General features: G+C 54.3%; 1 protein-coding gene across 13 annotated transcripts in view; it reads left to right on the top strand.

Moving 5' to 3' along the window:
- The first annotated feature begins 4,103 nt into the window (after nucleotides 1-4,103).
- Nucleotides 4,104-18,803, top strand: part of PLCB2 (phospholipase C beta 2) — a 21,758-nt gene continuing 7,058 nt past the window's right edge. For 5 of the 13 annotated variants that reach the window (XR_005061425.2, XR_005061424.2, XR_001854235.3 and 2 more), the window contains exons 1-21: nucleotides 4,108-4,492; nucleotides 7,842-7,919; nucleotides 8,539-8,607; nucleotides 9,225-9,365; nucleotides 9,502-9,581; nucleotides 9,662-9,715; nucleotides 9,820-9,895; nucleotides 12,297-12,397; nucleotides 12,518-12,684; nucleotides 12,764-12,910; nucleotides 13,078-13,235; nucleotides 13,511-13,593; nucleotides 13,857-13,941; nucleotides 14,535-14,697; nucleotides 14,853-14,965; nucleotides 15,084-15,180; nucleotides 16,253-16,337; nucleotides 16,477-16,601; nucleotides 17,107-17,261; nucleotides 17,792-17,956; nucleotides 18,514-18,613. Coding sequence is in view for 7 of the 13 variants with exons in the window: in XM_017667737.3 (XP_017523226.3) it covers nucleotides 4,214-4,492; nucleotides 7,842-7,919; nucleotides 8,539-8,607; nucleotides 9,225-9,365; nucleotides 9,502-9,581; nucleotides 9,662-9,715; nucleotides 9,820-9,895; nucleotides 12,297-12,397; nucleotides 12,518-12,684; nucleotides 12,764-12,910; nucleotides 13,078-13,235; nucleotides 13,511-13,593; nucleotides 13,857-13,941; nucleotides 14,535-14,697; nucleotides 14,853-14,965; nucleotides 15,084-15,180; nucleotides 16,253-16,337; nucleotides 16,477-16,601; nucleotides 17,107-17,261; nucleotides 17,792-17,956; nucleotides 18,514-18,613 (2,521 nt within the window). In the remaining 6 variants the exon portion in view is untranslated. Of the gene's footprint in view, nucleotides 4,493-7,676; nucleotides 7,766-7,841; nucleotides 7,920-8,538; nucleotides 8,608-9,224; nucleotides 9,366-9,501; nucleotides 9,582-9,661; nucleotides 9,716-9,819; nucleotides 9,896-12,296; nucleotides 12,398-12,517; nucleotides 12,685-12,763; nucleotides 12,911-13,077; nucleotides 13,236-13,510; nucleotides 13,594-13,856; nucleotides 13,942-14,534; nucleotides 14,698-14,852; nucleotides 14,966-15,083; nucleotides 15,181-16,252; nucleotides 16,338-16,476; nucleotides 16,602-17,106; nucleotides 17,262-17,791; nucleotides 17,957-18,513; nucleotides 18,614-18,803 lie in introns of those variants that run through there. The other 8 variants (XM_017667737.3, XM_017667736.3, XM_017667733.3 and 5 more) reach the window with 6 other exon arrangements.

Below are 18,803 nucleotides of genomic sequence, written 5' to 3'. Positions count from 1 at the left end.
GGTCTGAATGCAGCAAGGAATACACAGCGGTACCAGAGCTTCCCAGGTGACTCTGATACCAAGACGGAGGATCCCTGGGCTTGGTACTCAACTTCAGTTCAGCAGACTGAGTCTGTCTGCTTATTTGGCAGCCTTTTCACTTGACTCGTTTGGAGTTGGCTGTCAGCAAAAACCTTAGTTTTATTCACACATGCTTCTGCTAAGCTGCCACTTCCCCACCCTGTCCTTGTGGAGAGGGTGCCTTGGAGTGAAGCCCAGATCTCTCAGTTAATCCACATTCATTTTACCTTGTGAGGCTCAGGCTGTTGCTTCAGCAGGTTAGGATGGTTTGGGATTCTGAGTGTGTCTCTCAACATATGCCTTGTTCTCACTGGCTTCCTACTATCACAAAGTTGAGGGGTTTGTTCACTATGGCTTTGCCTAGGTCCTGATAGAAAGGTGGACCTGACAGGAGTAAGGATAGAAGCAATCTGTTCTGAGGACACTCCTTATGTGCAATGCACCTGACAGCCTGGAGAAGGACATCATCTAACTTATTTCCATGGCACTATGAAAACTGGTCCATTTCACAGATAGATGAATAGAGGCAGAGAAGATGAGTAATGTGTCCAAGAACACATTCTGGGATAGGAGCCAGTCTTCTGCCATCTGCAGCTCTCATCTCTAGGTTTGTCATCTCTCAGAGGAAAGGCAAGAGATAAAAGTGACAAGGTTGGCCTTTAAGATTAGAAAGACAGATTTTTAGAGCTGGAGGGAATTGTAGAAATGACAAAAAGCTTAGCAGATCAGAGAGCTCAGGTAACTTGCCAAGATCTCATAGCAAAGCCCCAGTTGGGTCTAGACTAAAACCTGGGATTCTTGAGGGTGAAGTATTCACTCAGCTACACCACCTGGTAAGTCCGATCCAAAATGGCACTTCAAAGGAAACACACATGGGACTGATCTAAGCCCCAGATGGTTATTTCTATGATTCTAGAAGGGCTTGGTATGGGAGGACAGGCAACATCTTCCTCCTGGGCTTCTGCAGAGAACTCTTGATTGTCTTTCCTCTCCTATGTAGGGGATTAGAACCTCAGCACCTGTTACCCAGCCCTGTTCCTGCCTCTATTCACACTCACCTCTCAGTGCACAGAGGGTGGCTGGATCTGGAGCCACAGCTGGACATATAGTTAGACTGATGGACAGCTGTGATCCTTGCTCACACACCTGCCTCATCAGCTGTGGGGGCTGTGGTGGTGCAAAGGTGGTGGGGTATTGGCTCTTGTCCATGACTTGAGCCCTTGTGCTCATGACTTCATGAGTTCAGGCCCCTTGGGAGATAGTCTGCTTCAAGTTCACAACCAGGAGCACCCCTAACTCAGCCTGCTCTGGGAAGGTGCATCCAGCCCCTGATGCACACAAGCTGCTGAAAAAGAAAAAGTGATCCAAAGAGCAAGTCAATGAAGATAGTTGTTTGGAAACAACAGCATATATACTCAGGAGGAAGTTATTAAAAAACTGCATTTCTTCTGCCATTGTCTGCTAACATAATAATGATAAATAGTGATAATGATATGATTGAGCTCATGGGTACGTGCCATATTAAATAGTTTACATCGATCCTTACATCACTGTGAGACATTATTATCCCCATCTTACAGGTGAGAATGTTGAGGCACAGCAAGGTTAAGTATCACAGGATAAAGTACTACTGGTTAAGGATTACAGCTAGGAAGTGGCTGGGTTCATAGAGCTTGAGTGGGTTCCCTACGCCAGACTAGAAAACAGACCACAGAAGATGCAACACTAAGCCACTTTCATTCCAAAAGTAAGCTAGCCATTGGGCCAAGATGTACAACAGGCCTCGGGGCTCCTCAACCCCACTGCTTCATCAGATAAGTCATAGCATCCAGTAAGAAACCAGCCAACCTGACTCTCATTTGGCTGGAAACCTGAAGATCTCAGGGCAGCTACTATCACCAATTTTCTCTGACGAACAGGTTGAGAAACCAAAGCACAAGGTCTGCACACAAAGCTGCCAAGAAATCAAGTGAATTTGGGACCTGCCTCCTGGGCTCCAGGGCACCTGCACGTCCCTGGGAGGCTCACATGTTGAATGCAAGTTCCCACTGCCTTCTTCACCCAAAGCTCATACCTGCCAAACTCCCCAGCGTATGTGTCTCCATGGATCACAAATGACAGACACACCGGTGACTTCCTGGAGCGTCTGCTTTGCCTGGATTCTCAGCTGGCACATGCTTTCCAGTGCGCCCACTAGGCGGCATCCTCGCCCTTCCACTTTCTGCCCTAGGGGTGAGATGGGCAGACTGTTGGGGGAGTGGGGCAGAGTGGGGCAGGGCGGGGGAGTCATGGGGGTGGTGGGGGTGGTGCTGGCTTCTCAGCTCAGACCAGGAGCCACCTTTCCCAACCTGGGCAATCTGGTGATTACCCTGATTTTCTCCATAACCCACTCTACCATTATTTAAACATTTTTTTTTTTGGTCAATTCATATTTTTAAAAAACCTAAATGTATCTTTAAAAGAAAAAAAGCCGTCTTTGATGCAGGTATTCCTGGCTCCCTTGCTGTGTGGATTTCCTGCATTCTGAGGGCTGATTTGTAGGATGTGAGCAGGAGAGTCCAGGCACCACTGAAGCTACAGCTGGGGTCTTAAGAATGGGGTCAGGCAGGTCCACCACTGGGTAAAGAGAAGTGAGGCTTCTATTCTGTGGATCCATGCCTCAACCTTTAGTTCCTTCCCTGTCCCCAAGCTGAGGGAGAGGAAGGGGATTGTCTTTTCAGGCCCACAGTGGAGAGAAGGCTGACTGATGTCTGCAGAGCAGACAAGGAGGAACTTGGGTGCCTGACCAGGGGAGGCCGCAGGTGACAGGTGCAGGGCCTTTTGGAAGGGGCAGGATTTCCCTTGCAAAATCCATTCAAACAGAGAGGGAACCTGATCTCAGGGAGGGAACTGGAACTGCAGGGGACACCAGAGGGGCCCCCAGAAGGACTCCAGGCTGGAGGGAGGCAGGGAGGAAAGAAGACAGACAGCAACATGTGAAGGGAGGGGACAGGATGAGTCCTGAAGGCAGAAGTGGTAGAAGAAGGCATGCAGGAATTCCTGAGCCATTTCCACAGGCTCACTCAGGCCTTGCTCTAGGATCCACCCAGGTACTCTCATAACTGCTTTTTGAGGGGCTATTTTTGTGTCAGGAATCCCCTTAGCTCCAGACCCCAGTGTCTCCTATCCTGTTCTGACCCAGACTGGCCAGCAGTCAGTTCTAGGGCTTGGGTGAGGGATCCACAGATGTCAGGGGTGGCACAAAGGCCCACGGTGGAACCTGGCACAGAAAGCCAGGCCCTGAGAGGGGAAGGAAGCCCTGGGCAGCTCCCTGCTCCCCCAGCTGTGGTAACAGAAGCAGGTTAGGCAAGAGGAAGTGGGCTAGAACTGAGCTCCCTGGGCCAGGGCAGTGTTAGGCCCCTGAAGCTGAGGCCTCCTCAAGCAGCCCATGTCCCAGGCGTTCTCAGCCCAGGCCCTGGGCACAGAGCAGAAGACAGAGCCTGGCAGGAGAGCACAGTGGAGGCTGGAGGCCAGAGGTTGCTTGAAGCAACTGTGTGTGGAGTGGTGGCTGGTCAGTGGAGGTTCCAGGCCGTGGCCAGGCCAAGAGGGCCAGGAGGAGAGTCATGTGCTGTGGATGGGGGCATGATTGCCTCACTTGTACCTCATTTTCATGGGGAGGAAGCATTGAGAAAGGGGAGCTGGGTGTTCAGCTAACTTTGCTTATTCAAAACACTCAATCCCAGCTGAACCCTGCCCTACATTCAACCCCCACCTCCGGGTGGTCATAGCCCCCTCAACCTCTGGGAGAGACCCTTATGCTCCAGACCCCACCTCTGTGGAGGTCCCTTCCCCTGATGAGCTCCTTGCACCCTCCCCTCAGTCCTGGCCTGGGCAACAGTGTCCCCAGCTGGTCCCCATATTATTCCTTCTCCATCCTGCCAGCCACATCTGACCAGGGACTGCCCCGGGCCTGAGAGGCCCCTGCTCCAAGCCACCCAGGCTCACGACCTGCCTTTCAGTCCTGAGCAGCAGAGAAGGAAGCCCTGAGCAGGAAGTGCTGAGGCACAGGCTGAGGGCGGGGGCTTCAAGGCAGGGAGCCCGGCCTCCCTGGGCAGGAGCGGTCACCACAGCCCCCCACTGCAGGCGGGCGGGAGGAGGCTGCTTTAAAAGGCAAATGGGCCTCTGGCTGCCCCACTCAGCTCTGCAACCAGCCCCTGCCACCTGTGGGCCAAAGGAGCATCCAGGCGTCTGGACAGCCGTGGGGCGGGCACCATGTGAGCCCAGCTTGGCTCCCCCCTGCTGTCCTCCTTCCTTCCCTCCTCCTGCCCCCTGGGCCTGCACAGCCTTTCCAAAGACGGATGCTTGCACCATGTCTCTGCTCAACCCTGTCCTGCTGCCCCCCACTGTGAAGGCTTATCTGAGCCAAGGAGAACGCTTCATCAAATGGGATGACGTGAGTGGGGCAGGGGCAGCGGGCAGCAGGGGACCTGGGGTGGTGGGGCTGGCTATTAGGGGCCTTGTCAGGGTGAGTGGGTTGGCTTATGTCTGCGGGGACCCAGGAGCCTGTGTGGCTTGGCCAGGCAGCTGCCACGGCTGGTTGGATAAACAAACCCGGGGGTGAGGGTGTGTGCCCCCAGCATGTGTCCCCGGGCTGCCTGCACTAAGGCTCTGGGTCTGGATGTGACAAGAGGGTGGCTGCCTGGGTGGTCACAGGGGGATGTTTCCTTGGTGTGGGTCAGGCCTCCTCCAGCCCCAAGAGGGGCAGGGCTCACTGCTCCTGGTCTCCGTGTCAGAGGGAGGCAAGTGTGCCCCAGAGCTGAGGCAGGGCCAGAGGCAGAGGCGAGCCAGGCCCCTACTGCCAGCATAGACATTCTGCTCCTGTTTCAGCAGATGCCCAGCCTGAAATCCTTCCCCACTCCCTACCTGACCCTGTCCCTGTGCCAGGGAAGGTCTGCTCCCCTCAGCAGCTCTGGGGCATCCACAGAAGGCCCCTGGACCCTAAGTGAGAACTGGAGGCCTCTGTTCCCAGGGGCCTGTGAGGGAACGATTGACTTCTGCTTCTGCTGGCTGCTCTCTGCCTGGCTCCCTGACCCCCACCTGTCTGCAGAGGAGGGGGGAAGGCTCTGCTTTCCCTTGTACCTTTGTCTCTGTGTCTGCTCCTTCTCAAACTGGGGCCTGCTTCCCAGTCTCTGGTCTTCCCAGATCCTGAAAATGTTGCATTGCTGTCAAAATCTGGGGCTTCTCCTCTAGGGAAGGGAGGCTGCTGTGCTGGCCCAGTGTGCAAGTCAGAGAAGGCTGGTCCTAGGAAGGGAGCATAAAGGCCTGGGGGAAGGGGAGAGGGCCATTAGGGCTGGCTCATCCTCCTTATAGGTGGCATGAGGGGGCTCTCCATCTGGGCGTTAACAGCCTGGGGTTCTTAGCCCTTCAGAGCTGCAGCAGGCTGAGTAATCCAGTTGCCGTAACTATGGGGAGGCAGCTCATGGCAGGATACTTTCTGCTTCTCATGAAGTGGTGTGGTCAGTGTGGCACAGCGGTGGCATGTCCCAGGAGCCTGTGGAATGAGGGAAGTGGCTCAGAATGAAAAATGAAGTGGCCTCTCTCAGTTCCTCTGGGAAGTGTGTGTAACTTGACTGGGTGGGGGGGCGTTAGGTGTGGGACATGCTATGTGGCTTTCTCTGCAACCCAGCACCTGTGTACCTGACTGCCCCATTCCTCTCCCTAAGGCAGGGCACCAGCCAGTCCCTGCATCCTAACTTCCATGAGCAGGACCTCCCAAGCCCAGTCACAGGCACATGCATCTGTGAGACAGGACCCTGCTCTCAGACTATGGTCCGCCCTATTGGGAGAAGACTTGGGCATGTTTTGCCATATTGAATAAGCACATTGCATGGGATGTAATCAACTCCCAACTTGATCTTGACTCCCATGGCTCCTTTACAGTGTATTTGATGTGAAACACTCTCCTTCTGAACTCTGGAAAGAAAATCAGCTAGTCACAAGACATTCCATTTGCTCTTGGGGAAGAGACAATCCCGTGACCCCCTTTCCTCACAAAACGCAGTCTTATTTCAGAAACTAGTTACAATTCAAAAACTCAAACCTTAATTTAGAATGATGTCTTCTGCCCTTCTCATCTAGGAATAGTTTCAGGTGGGCTGTAGGCCCTCTGGAAAGCCTGTGGCCGAATTCCCTGGTCTTCCTCCAGGCTGTGCTAGGGATGGGGTGCAGTGAAAGAGGAGGGAAGGGGGTACCAGCGTTCTTCACTGACCCGGTGCTATCATCAGCTGGCTTGTGCTCCCTGAGCCTGGCAGAGGTTAGGGCTTATTTTTTCTCTGGTGGCCATTTCTGAGGGTCCTCCTCAAAATGAAGAGACCCTGCCCCCTGTGCCGGGGATCTCTCATGTGAGGGTCCTCTTGCCAAGTCTACTTTGGGAGGTCACTTGATGTTATTTCTCAGAATACAGTCACCACCTTCAGCTCCCTGTAGCCTGGGCCTCTGTCCCCTCTCTTGCATGCCACTCTGGACCCCAGAAAACACTCACTGTTCTTTACTCCAACTGACTTTGTGGCTTCAGGCTCATTAGCCCAACCAGCATCTCTCTGCTTCCAAAAGTCACTTTCCTGGGCAGGAGTCAGACCCCAGGCTATATGACCCACAAGTGTAGGGGTGACCAAACTCTCCAGGTACAGCTGAACCCCTCACTAGGCTAAGGTAATGGGTCAGTCACCCCCAATCCTCCCATCTGGGCAGGAAGGGGATGGAGCTCACAATTCAGCTTTCTCCAAAATTAGCCTCCTCCCCAAGTGTTCTTCCTCCAATACTCTAACTATTCCTGACCTAAGAACCTTTTTTTGGACCATTTCTTTTGTAAATTCTGGATGTGGTCTGGTTGGGCGTGTAACAACTACCATGCCTTGCTGGAGACTTCATTTTTATTATCCCATGATCAATGCATACAGACCATCAAAATAAAAGGCAGCCTGCATGCTCTGTGAGTGGGACAGGAATTTAGAATCAAGCTCATTCATCCCTCACGTGGTCCTTCAGCCAGCATGGAGCACTGAGCTCATGGCCAGCACACAAGCTCCTGGTCTAGCACAAGCCTGTTTCCCTGGAGTCCATGAGCTTGGGGATTTCCTGGATGGGCACCTAGGTCTGCGAATCAGCCACCTCCCCTCATTAAAGCGTGTTTCAGGGAAGGCTTTTCAGAAGATGAGGCTTGGCTGATATTTGAAAGTATTTCAGGCAGGAGAGGGTTGGGTGCTTAGGCTTGGAGGTGGGCATGCATTTGGGGTCTGCAGATGGCTGGGTGGACGGGCTGGAGGTGGCTCATGGAGGCAGGGCGTGGACTGCAGGAAGCTAGGCTGCAGCTGGACTGCTCAGGGTCGCGGGTGCAAGTGCGGGGCCTGGGCGCTTGGCCCTCACTGTGTTGGGCTCTTCTGGGTGGGTGTCGAGTCTTGGGGAGAGACATTGTACCTCTATAGCTGAGCTGTGGCCCTTGAAAACAGGGTGACGTGGGAGACAAGACCCTGTTTGGGGTCTAGAGGGAGAACTTCGATTTGGGGTTTAGAGGAGAAACCTCTTCTCCTCTAGAAATGCTATTTATAATCTTCTTCCCCTCCCCAACCCTGGTTCAGAGCTTTCAAGGGTCATGGCCAGCCCATAGCTCTGGAGAACAAAGAGAAATGCCTGAAGGTTCCCAGGAAGGCCACCTCCTAGGGAGCTGGTGAGCTCTGAAACCCCTGGCTGGGGAAGCTTGGCCTGAAGTCTCAGAGCAGAGAGCTGACCCATTCTCTCTGCAGGAAACTACAGTAGCCTCCCCAGTTATACTCCGTGTGGATCCCAAGGGCTATTACTTATACTGGACACATCAGAGTAAGGTGAGGCAGCCCCTACCACCCTGGCCCGGAGCCCCTACTGACCTGCTGAGTCAAAGCACCCTCTTGATGATACAGGGGTGGTAGCATGAAGGTTGAAGAGTATAGATAGAACAGCCTGGAAGGGCGGCTCTGGGGGATCTCCTGTGGGCAGGACCTATTTGCTTTGGGAAGGAGGATTCAGTCATTCTAACCATGGCTGCCTCTGGGCCAGATGCTCCTTTAGAGAGAGAGAGAAATAAAAAAACCTGTTGCTGAAGGCTGATTCTCTGCCTGTGGTTCTGGATGAACTTCAAGGCTCAGAGAGCGATTGGAGAAGGGCCTCAGTGCCTGGACAAAGGAAGGGACAGGGAACATGGTGGAGAGTCCAGGATAATGGGGCGAGGCTGAAGGCCACAGCTCCTGAGTGACTTGAGTGGACTGAGAGGAAGGGGGGAGGGTCACCATGAGTAGGCAGAATCTGGTCAGTGGCAAGGGAGAGTTGGGGTCCAGTCTTGGCATCTAGAGAAGGCAGTTGGCTGAGACGTGAAGCAGTGTGGAGGCTCCCTCCTCCCTGTTCTCCATTTTTGACCTGCCCTTTTTGTCCACATCCCTTCTTTGCTCCCACTGGGGCCTCTTTCAGGAGATGGAGTTTCTGGATATCACCAGCATCCGGGACACCCGCTTTGGGAAGTTTGCCAAGATGCCCAAGGTAGGTGGGCCCAGTAACAGCCCGGGCTCAGCTCCATGGGGCCAAAGCAGGAGTCCTGTGGGGGAGGAAGTCTGATCTCTGGAGCGGGGGCAGGCCCCGGGCTGGGCAGCAGGGGCTCCCCCGGAGTGGAGGAAGGGCAGTGGCCACTTCTGGGCTTGCAGAACTTCAGTCCCAAGGCACTGTGATGGAGATGTGTGGCCAGCTCTTGACCCTAGAGGACTCCAGATTGTCTGGGAGTTGTTGCTTGAACCCCCCTCACCTCCCAACTGGTTTGCCTGTATTTGCCTAATGCTGGTAGGAAAATCAGAGGAAGGGATTGGTGGGACACAGGACTCCCTGAGACTGGGAGCTAAGAATTCTTCTTCAAAAGGAAAATGGCAAACAAAATATACAGAACTCCCAGTCCCACCACCTTGGTTAATCTCTTCTTGTGAGCCTCTCCATCCCTGCTCCAGCCCCTGAAGTCAGGGATAGGAAGATGCTGAGGCCTGTGGCTCCTCAGATGGATGCAATCCCATCCCATCAGGCCATAGGTCAGGGTGGCTGAGGCAGGAGGGCCAGGTCAGAAAGGGATGGAGGCACACCTCTGGTGCTAACCACGTTCCCACTTGCTACAGAGCCAGAAGCTCCGGGATGTCTTCAACATGGACTTTCCTGACAACAATTTCCTGCTGAAGACACTCACTGTGGTGTCTGGCCCTGACATGGTGGACCTCACCTTCCACAACTTTGTCTCCTACAAAGAGAATGTGGGCAAGGTGCTTTGGGGGCACCCGGCCTGGGGCCTGGCACCTGGGATATAGCCTGGATTTCCTGACTGACAGGCCTGGGCCCCAGGGGGTGGGGGCACCTTTGTGGTCAGGGGCCTGACTGCTGTGCTCTGGGGCCCCGCAGGACTGGGCTGAGGACATACTGGCTCTGGTGAAGCACCCGCTGACGGCCAATGCCTCCCGCAGCACCTTCCTGGACAAGATGTAAGTGCCCGCCTGTCTGGCCTTAGCGTGGGGCTACATGCCAACCCAGGTCCTTGACAAGCTCCTTTCTGCCCTGCCAGCCTGGTGAAGCTCAAGATGCAGCTCAACCCTGAAGGGAAGATCCCTGTGAAGAAGTGAGTCTCCCCAACTCTTCCCCTACTTCTGACCAGCTCCCCAAAGCCTTCCCTTTCCAGGCCTGACCCCTCTCTTTGCCTGGTGCCTTTCTCTGCTCCTTCAGTTTTTTCCAGATGTTTCCTGCTGATCGCAAGCGAGTAGAGGCTGCCCTCAGTGCCTGCCACCTCCCCAAAGGCAAGGTGAGTCCTCCCCTAACCCCTGACCCCAGACCCCTCCCTCTCACCTGAGCTGGCTCTGACACGAGGGTAACAGGGTCAAGCCTGGAGTCGGGTGCGGAGGACAGGAATGACTGTACACCCTGACCAACAGCCTGGAAAGCCATCTAACCTCAGAGCCACTGGTTTCTGGCACAAGGCACTGAGACAAAGCTGGGGCAAGAGGGATGAGGGGCCTGGGTTCTCAGCAGGTGCTCTGCAGCCCCTTCCCTTTGGGTGGCCATGGTGGGCAGTGGACCCCATTCAGGGCAAGCAGCAGGGGTGGGTGCATTCCCATTCTTAGCCTTGGAAGGGAAATTGAGAGTGAATGTTTTCAGCCAGGAGGGGTGAGAAAATGTCAGCAGGGACAAAGGCAGGGATCTGAAAGCTGCTAGAAGGGACTAGGTCTACAGGGTGCAGAGGGAAGGAACAGAACCAAGGGTGGAAGCTGCCAGGACATGGACTTCAGCTTGACACAGGAAAATACTATTTCCTTTCTTTTTAGTTAAGTAAGTAATTTTTAATTACAAGTTGTATGGGTCACCCCATGAAGTATCTTATGTGGAGCCCTCTGCACAGGCACAGCCCTGAGCCAGGCTTTACGCCTGGCCAGGGGAGCAGATCTCAGCACATCCCCCACTTCCCCTTTGACCAGTGCCTTTGTATAGGGCTCCACTTGCATCCTATGGAGTCTTTCTCCTGGTAAGAATTTGGACTGTTATAAATAAAACTAAGACCTCATTGGTTGCTTGTCCACATGAATTCCTCCATCACAGTTCTGTGGAGCTGGTGACCCTGTGATGCAATCAGTTAGAGGGGATGCAGACATGAGGCCAGAAAGGGGGTGGAAAGGGTCTCTTGCTGAGGGCCCTATAGCCAGTTCTGCTTCCTGCAGGCTGTATACATTCACCCTCTTTTCCTTCTGCCTCCTGGTCTCCCACCTTGGCTAAGTCCTCCTTATTTGTCAGCTCTGCTTATGTCCCGATAGGGGCCACTGAGCTCCAAACTAAGACCGATGCTGGCCTTCCAGTATGATCTTGGAAGACACTTAATGGATTTTTCTGGGAAGGAATGCAGAGGCACAGAATCCCTGAATGCCACTAATCTTCTGTTTCTATTTCTATAGATTTGCCTACTCTGCACATTTCATGTAAATGGAATTATGTAATATGTGATCTCTGATGTCAGGCTTCATTCACTTAGCGTTATGTTTTCAAGGTTCATCCATGTTATAGCATGTGTCAGCACTTCATTCTTTTTATTGCCGAATGATATTCTATTGTATGAATATACCATATTCTGCTTATCTATTTATCAGTTGATGGACATTTGGTCTGTTCCCATTTTCTGGCTATTATAATAATGCTGTGAACATTCTTGTACACAATTTGTCTGGGTATATGTTTTCAATACTCTTGGGTATGTACCTAATGGTGGAATTGTTGGTTCATGTGGTAGCCGTTCATTTAGCATTTGGAGGAACTGCCAAACTGTTTTCTGAAGTGACCATACCATTTTATAATCCCACCAACACTGATGATGGGATTTCTTCACATTCTCACCAATAGTTGTTATTGTCTTTTTTTAAGTCATCCTGTGGGAGTGAGTGGTAGCTCATTGTGGTTTTGATTTGCATTTCCCAAGTGACTAATGATATTGAGCATCTTTTTATGTGTTTATTGGTCATTTGCATAACTTCTTTTCAGAAATGTCTATTCAAATCCATTGCCCATTTTCAGTTGGGTTATTTGCCTTTTCACTGTTGTTGTCCCTTACTGGATACTGATCTGCAAATATTTTCTCCCATTCTGTGGGTTGTCTTTTCACTCTCTTGATGGTGTCTTTCGAAGCACAAACATTTTTAATTTGGATGAAGCCTAATTTTTCTTTTCTGTTATTGTTCCTTGTGCTTTTTGGTGCTTCCAACTATTACTGTTGAATCGTCTACTTCTCCCTTCAGTTCTCTCAGATTTTGCTTCCTGCATCTTGGGGCTCTGTTGGTTGGTACATTGTTTATATTCAGATTGCTTCTTTTTTTGAAAATTTGCCCTCCACTTAAAAGAAAGATAGCTCACTGCTCTCGCAAGCCATACAACTTACTTCTAACCTCCTTTCCTCCCTGTTCTGGTCATTTTTATTTCCAGTTCTGTCCCTGCCAAGAGACTAGCCTGTGTCCAAATTCAGGGCAAGGCAAACCAGCTAAGTAGGCTCTCTGCTCAGCGGCCAAGGGGCCTTGAAATGGGTGCCCAGGGCTGTGCTTGCTGCTGCTCTATCTGCCCTGGGCCCTGCCTCTGAGCCAGCCCCCCTTGCACAGAGCTGGGCCTCATTTGTGGTTCTTAGCTCTGAGAAGGTGGGGGCAGGAGTGATCAGGTGACTATTCCCCCAGAATGACGCCATCAATCCTGAGGACTTCCCAGAATCCGTCTATAAGAGTTTCCTCATGAGCCTCTGTCCTCGGCCAGAAATAGACGAGATCTTCACTTCCTAGTGAGCTGGGACTGGGCTGGGCATGGGGAAGTAGTGGCTAAAATTCCCACTTGCCATGCTGGGAATTAGGTGACTTCACTGGAGAAGGGGGTTGTCTGAGCTCATCTCTCTGGCTTGCAGCCATGCCAAGGCCAAACCCTACATGACCAAGGAGCACCTGACCCAATTCATCAATCAGAAGCAGAGGGACTCCCGCCTCAACTCCCTGCTGTTCCCGCCAGCGCGGCCTGACCAGGTGCGGGGCCTCATCGACAAGTATGAGCCCAGTGGCATCAACGTGCAGAGGGGTGAGGACTAAAGGAACGGGGACCCTGTCCTGCTCTGGGCACTGGGCTGTGGCCCTGACAGCTGTCCCCTTCCCCCTAGGTCAGCTGTCACCCGAGGGCATGGTGTGGTTTCTCTGTGGGCCAGAGAACAGCGTGGTGGCCCAGGACAAGCTGATGCTCCACCACGACATGATGCAGCCGCTCAATCATTATTTTATCAACTCCTCACACAACACCTACCTGACAGGTGGGCCCCAGTCACCTCATTGCTGACCTCTCTTTTGATGGGCTGCTTCTGTTTTCAGAATCCCTCACAGGGGCTGCCCCTGGGGCTCCCAATAGGATAGAGCATGAGTCGGGTGGGAAAGAGCTGGACGGCCTTGAGTGAAGCTCTTCCCCTTCCCTCTGGCTCAGCTGGCCAGTTCTCAGGCCTCTCCTCTGCCGAGATGTACCGCCAGGTGCTGCTGGCTGGCTGCCGCTGCGTGGAGCTGGACTGCTGGAAGGGGAAGCCGCCTGATGAGGAGCCCATTATCACCCACGGCTTCACCATGACCACAGACATCTACTTCAAGGTGAGACTCTGGTTTGTGGAGGCTGGTGGCTGTGGCACTAGGGAAGGGCCCTGGGCCACAAGCTTTCTGAGGGTGGGGGGAGTGAAGCAGAGAGGAAGGACAGCTGGGAGGCCTTGGACCAGTGTGGGAATGAGGAGGACCAGAGGAGACAGGGGCCAACAGTGGCCCTCCAGTTCTATGTGGGTATTGAACCTGGAGAGTGGGAAAGGGTGCTACTGGGGGAGTGGATGTCTGGAGCACTGACCTCCTCTCTACTGAGTCCCCTTCTCCTCCAGGAAGCAATTGAAGCTATTGCGGAAAGTGCCTTTAAGACTTCCCCTTATCCTGTCATCCTGTCCTTTGAAAACCATGTGGACTCGTGCGTATCCAGGCCTGTTCAGCCCCATTCTCTACCCTGTCCCCATCTCCTGCCTGCAGCTTCCCTCCCCCAACTATCCCCAGACTCTAGCCATGCCCTCCAGCTCTCTCCCAGGCCTCAATCTCCTTGGATCCCAGGCTCTCCTGGCTGTGCCTCTGCCTCCCTGACCTCCTGCACCCCCGATGACTCAGCTCAGAGGCCCAGAAAGATGGATAAGACGGGGGCGGAGCTGCTGACCCCCACCCCACTTCTGCTCCCTGCAGACCCCGCCAACAGGCCAAGATGGCCGAGTACTGCCGGACCATGTTTGGGGAAATGCTACTCACAGAGCCCCTGGAAAAGTTCCCGGTGAGTGGGCTGCACTGTGGGGCATCTGGGCCTGGGGGCTGGGAGCCTGGGGCAGGGAAGAGGCCAGGTTAAGGAGGCAGATGTCCCCAGAGGACACTGGGGTCCACCTGGGAGCATTGTGGAACTGGGATTCCCCCCACCTACCATGTGTCAGGCACTGTGCTGGCTTGGGGGTACCTTAGTGACACACAATCCAGCCCTCAGGTTGCTTACCCTCTAGCAGGGAGACAGACAAGAAACTGGGACATTACAACTAGTAATACAATCCTTACAATTCCATAGTAATCTATGGGAGTACTTGGGGTTAAGGAAGGCTTCCTGGAGGAAGTGATGGCTAAGCTGAAACCTAAAGGAGGAACTGGATTTATCCTGGTGAGAGTGGGGAAAGGCAGGTGGAAGAGGTGAGAGAGAGCATCATTGTGTGTGGAATGGGGTCAGTTGGGTCAGGCAGGAGTTCAGTGCATGGTGGTGAGCAGTGGAAGGCAAGGCTGGAGGAGCAGGAAGGGGCAGCTGGAGAACTGCTTGGTGTGAAGGAACTTAGGCTACCCCGTGAAGGCGAGGAGATGGGTCTGACCCTCTCCCCTCTCCCACAGCTGAAGCCAGGTGTCCCCCTGCCCAGCCCTGAGGACCTCCGAGGCAAGATCCTCATTAAGAACAAGAAGAACCAGTTTTCTGGCCCAGCAGCCCCCAGCGAGGAGCCTGTTGGGGGTGCTGAGGGAGGCTGCCCAGCCACTGCCCCTCAGGACCAGGACACAGGTGTGTCGCCAGCCTGGGAGAGGGCTGGGTGGGGGGCAGGTGGGAAGGGGGAAAGGGGCTGGGCCTGTGGGGGATGTGCTGGGGAGCCAGCCTGGTGTGTGGTGTGGGCCGGGAGGGCTGGCTGGCCCTGGTGCTGATGGAGCCCTGTGTGACAGTGTGGGCAGGTGAGGAAGGGGCTCAGCTGGAGGAAGAAGAGGTGGAAGAGGAGGAGGAGGAGGAGTCAGGAAACCTGGACGAAGAAGAGCTGAAGAAGATGCAGTCGGATGAGGTGTGTGGGCAGAGCCCTGAGGCCCTTCTGCCTGCACAGCCTCCAGGCAGGGGTGTGGGGCCTCATCCCTGGGCTCTGTACCTTCGCCCTCTTTTCCAGTCTTCTCTCTCCTACACAGGGCACAGCAGGCCTAGAGGTGACAGCTTATGAGGAGATGTCCAGCCTAGTCAATTACATCCAGCCCACCAAGTTCATTTCCTTTGAGTTCTCTGCTGGTAAGTTCGCATGGGGGATGATGATGGGAGGGTGGGGGTAAGCTGGAGGTTAGGCTAGATTCAGAAGGCCCTTAAGAAGTGTGTCCTGACACCAGAGGAGCTTGATGGGTGGGGGAAAGAAAAAGGGGGCTCTTTCTTCCTGGGATTGGGTCTCTGTCTATAAATACCCAGGAGAGTCAGGCAAAGGGTTTACTTAAGTGGCAGTGGCTCCCAGTTTCTGGGCACTGTCCTGAGGAACTTGGCACCAAGCAGAATGCTCTGGTGTATGTCAGTGACAGGAAGGTCGCTTATGACAGGCCACCTCAGACTGGCTGGCCTGTAGCTCCTAAAGGTTCTGTGGCTCCCTGGGCTGAATCTGCCTTCTGCTGGCCCAAGCCCAGAAGTCCTGGCGCCAGCGCATGAGCACTCCTGGCAGAGAAACCAGCCAGTGCACACTGGCCCCTTTTTGTGCACACTCACGGTCATTACCACTAGCTTTTCTGGACACATGTAGTGCATTCCCTTCATCCTCTGCATGCCCCCAACATGAAGACCTCTTTCTGCATGCACTTGTGCATAGTGTACACCTCTGCAACCCTGATCCCTCCTCCCTGCGCCCACAGCCTGCAGCCCCATCCTGCCCAATGCGAGTACCCTTGGTGTATACCTCTCACCCCTGCCCCCCCACCCCTCTTGTTCAGCGGCGTAGTTTGCACCCCTCTTGTTTGGTAGCTTGCACCATGCTTCTCTTTCTGTAATCATAGCACATTCCTGACCCAGGCCGCCCATCCTAGCATGTTCCCCACACTTTCTGTGTCCATCCAGGGCCTCACTTCTCACTCTCTAGGACTGTAGCACACCCCCCTTGGCTGGGCACCCACTTTGTCTACAACTTACCCCCAGCACACACTGCTACCCAAACTGATCTGCACATTCTCCTGGCTGGGGTTTATCCCCTAAACCCTTGGGCTTCAGTGGAAATGCTAGGTTGGAGGGAGCTCTATGGGGGAGGGAGCTGCCCCAAAAGGGAGGGCAGGGCTGAGGGAAGGGACAGCCTGACCTGATCTCCCCCTCCCCTTTCTTCCCTACACAGAGAAGAACCAAAGTTATGTTATCTCCTCCTTCACAGAGCTAAAGGCTTATGACCTGCTCTCCAAGGGTGCAGTGCAATTTGTGGAGTATCCTTGAGGCCTCAATAGCCAGGGTCCCTGGTTGGGGTGAAGGGATGGGGAACAGTGCTCATGGGGGTGAGGGTGGAGGCTGTTGGGTCTTCCTGGGGCCGGCAGCCTTGGGCTGGGCTCCTATACTCTGAGGCAGCTACAACAAGTGGCAGATGAGCCGCATTTACCCCAAGGGCACCCGCATGGACTCCTCCAACTACATGCCCCAGATGTTCTGGAATGCTGGTTGCCAGATGGTTGCCCTCAATTTCCAGACAATGGGTGAGGGCAGTCCCAGGCCTCTAAGAACCCCTCTCACCTTCACCCACCCTGGGAGGGGGGTGTCTTTAGAACAGACTGAGGTGTCCTGATATTTGTTTAGGCTCTGGGAGCACATGCAGATGTGTCAGGGTTTAGGGGTATAGATGCATCAGCTCATGCCTGTATGATTGCACATACGCAAGCATGTATGTGAAGATGCCAGGGTGCTGGCATGGGTTCTGGCCGCTCTGCCTGAGTGGGTCTGTGTGAACACCTCCCCCCAACCTCAGTTCCCACTGTGAGCCTGTGGACTGATTGTAGCTTTGCTCCTGCTGACTCCAGGTTGTGGACCCTTCCTGAGAGAGGAGACATCCTAAGGAGCCAGGCTGGGGCATGGGAAACCCTTACCTCACAGTCCCCCCAACCTCCCCATCCACAGGACAGGAAGGGCTGGGAGATGATGGAAATGGAGACTGGGTACAGCCCTAGGCTGGGCCTTGCTCACTGAGCGCCCTTGTTCCCCAAGACCTGCCCATGCAGCAAAACATGGCGCTGTTTGAGTTCAACGGGCAGAGTGGCTACCTCCTCAAGCATGAGTTCATGCGCCGGCTGGACAAGCAGTTCAACCCCTTCTCGGTGGACCGCATTGACGTGGTGGTAGCCACCACCCTCTCCATTACGGCAAGGCCCTGAGGCGGACCACTGGCCTGGAGGACTGGGGTCTTGAGAAGACACAGGAGCCCCACTCCCCTCCTCCCAACCCCCTCCCTTGATATCCTGAAAACTTCAGCCCCAGCCAGTTCGTGCACTAGCAAGTTGCCTTGGAAACTGCCTCCTCCTCAGTGCTGGAGGCTGCCTCTTGGTCTCCATGGAAACCAAGGGGCCGGGCTGAGGCTGGGTGGGGGAGGGGAGATGAGTGGGCCGACTGGGGCAGCCGGAGCCCCAGGCCCTGGGGGAGGGCTCTGTTCCTCCCTTGCCTGGGGAGGGAGGTGGGGAGGCCCACACCTCTTCCCTGAATGCTGAGGTACCCTGGTCACGGCGCTTAGCTGTAACCCTGGAGCCTCACAGCCTCTACTTGGTGGTGGGAGCCAACTGCGCCCCTCACAGTACTCAAGAATGGGTGCTTCAGTGAGAGGGCCCAGAGGCCTCAGGTGTTGGGGAAGAGCCTGGGTGGGGGCTGATGCTTGCCTCTCCTGGGCCCCCACCTCCAGGTGATCTCTGGGCAGTTCCTGTCAGAACGCAGTGTGCGGACCTATGTCGAAGTAGAACTGTTTGGCCTTCCTGGGGACCCCAAGAGGCGCTACCGCACCAAGCTGTCACCTAGTACTAATTCCATCAATCCTGTCTGGAAGGAGGAACCCTTTGTCTTTGAGAAGGTGGGAGCCAGGGCAGGGCAGGAGCTGGGGTCTGCTGTACTTCCTGGCCTCTACTTACAGAAAAGAGGAATTAAATAAAGGGACTTCCTTTATTCTCCTCTTCTCCACACCCCTCACTCTGGGCCCTCCTGAACTGCAAGAGTCCAAATACCAAGTTTACAGAAACTTATGTGGGTAGGCTGGTTTTGTGTGTGCATGCATGTTCATGTTCGGATTAGAGTCAGGAACATGAATGCCCAGTCCGGGGTGCAGGGTCCCATGGAATCGCAGGGGTCTTTTGCCCTCATGGATACTCACTGTCAAAGCTGCCAAAGGCTGTCTGCCCTGAGACCCCAGAGCCCCGAGCTACAAATGCAGCCCTTCTCCCCTGCATGGACCAGCTACAGCACGAGCTGTGGCAACATCTGTGTGTGTGGCCTTGAGTGTGCTCTGTTCTCACCAACTCTGCTAATACCTGCCACTTTCTCACACTGACCCGAAGACTTCTGGAGCCAGGGAGAGGGGCAGCTTGGCCACCCTCTCCCTCACCAGCTTGCCGTATCCTGAACTCTCTGCAGATCCTGATGCCTGAGCTGGCCTCCCTCAGGGTGGCTGTGATGGAGGAAGGCAACAAGTTCCTTGGGCATCGCATCATCCCCATCAGTGCCCTGAATTCTGGTAAGGGTAGGAGCCCTTCTTTGCTGTTCCCCATGGGTCTGAGAGTAAGGCCAGCATCAGGAGCCTGTCCAGAGTGTGCGGTGGCTTCAGGGAAGTGGCCCTGAGGCTTCACCTAACTCTCTTGTTATTGGCTCTAAGGAGTGTGGCAGGAATAGTACCTCTCCAGGAAACTGACAGAAGTGGGTACTCT

The sequence above is a fragment of the Manis javanica genome, chromosome 8 (assembly GCF_040802235.1).
Source record: "Manis javanica isolate MJ-LG chromosome 8, MJ_LKY, whole genome shotgun sequence".
Lineage (NCBI taxonomy): Eukaryota > Metazoa > Chordata > Mammalia > Pholidota > Manidae > Manis > Manis javanica.
This window is presented reverse-complemented; position numbering and strand designations above follow the sequence as displayed.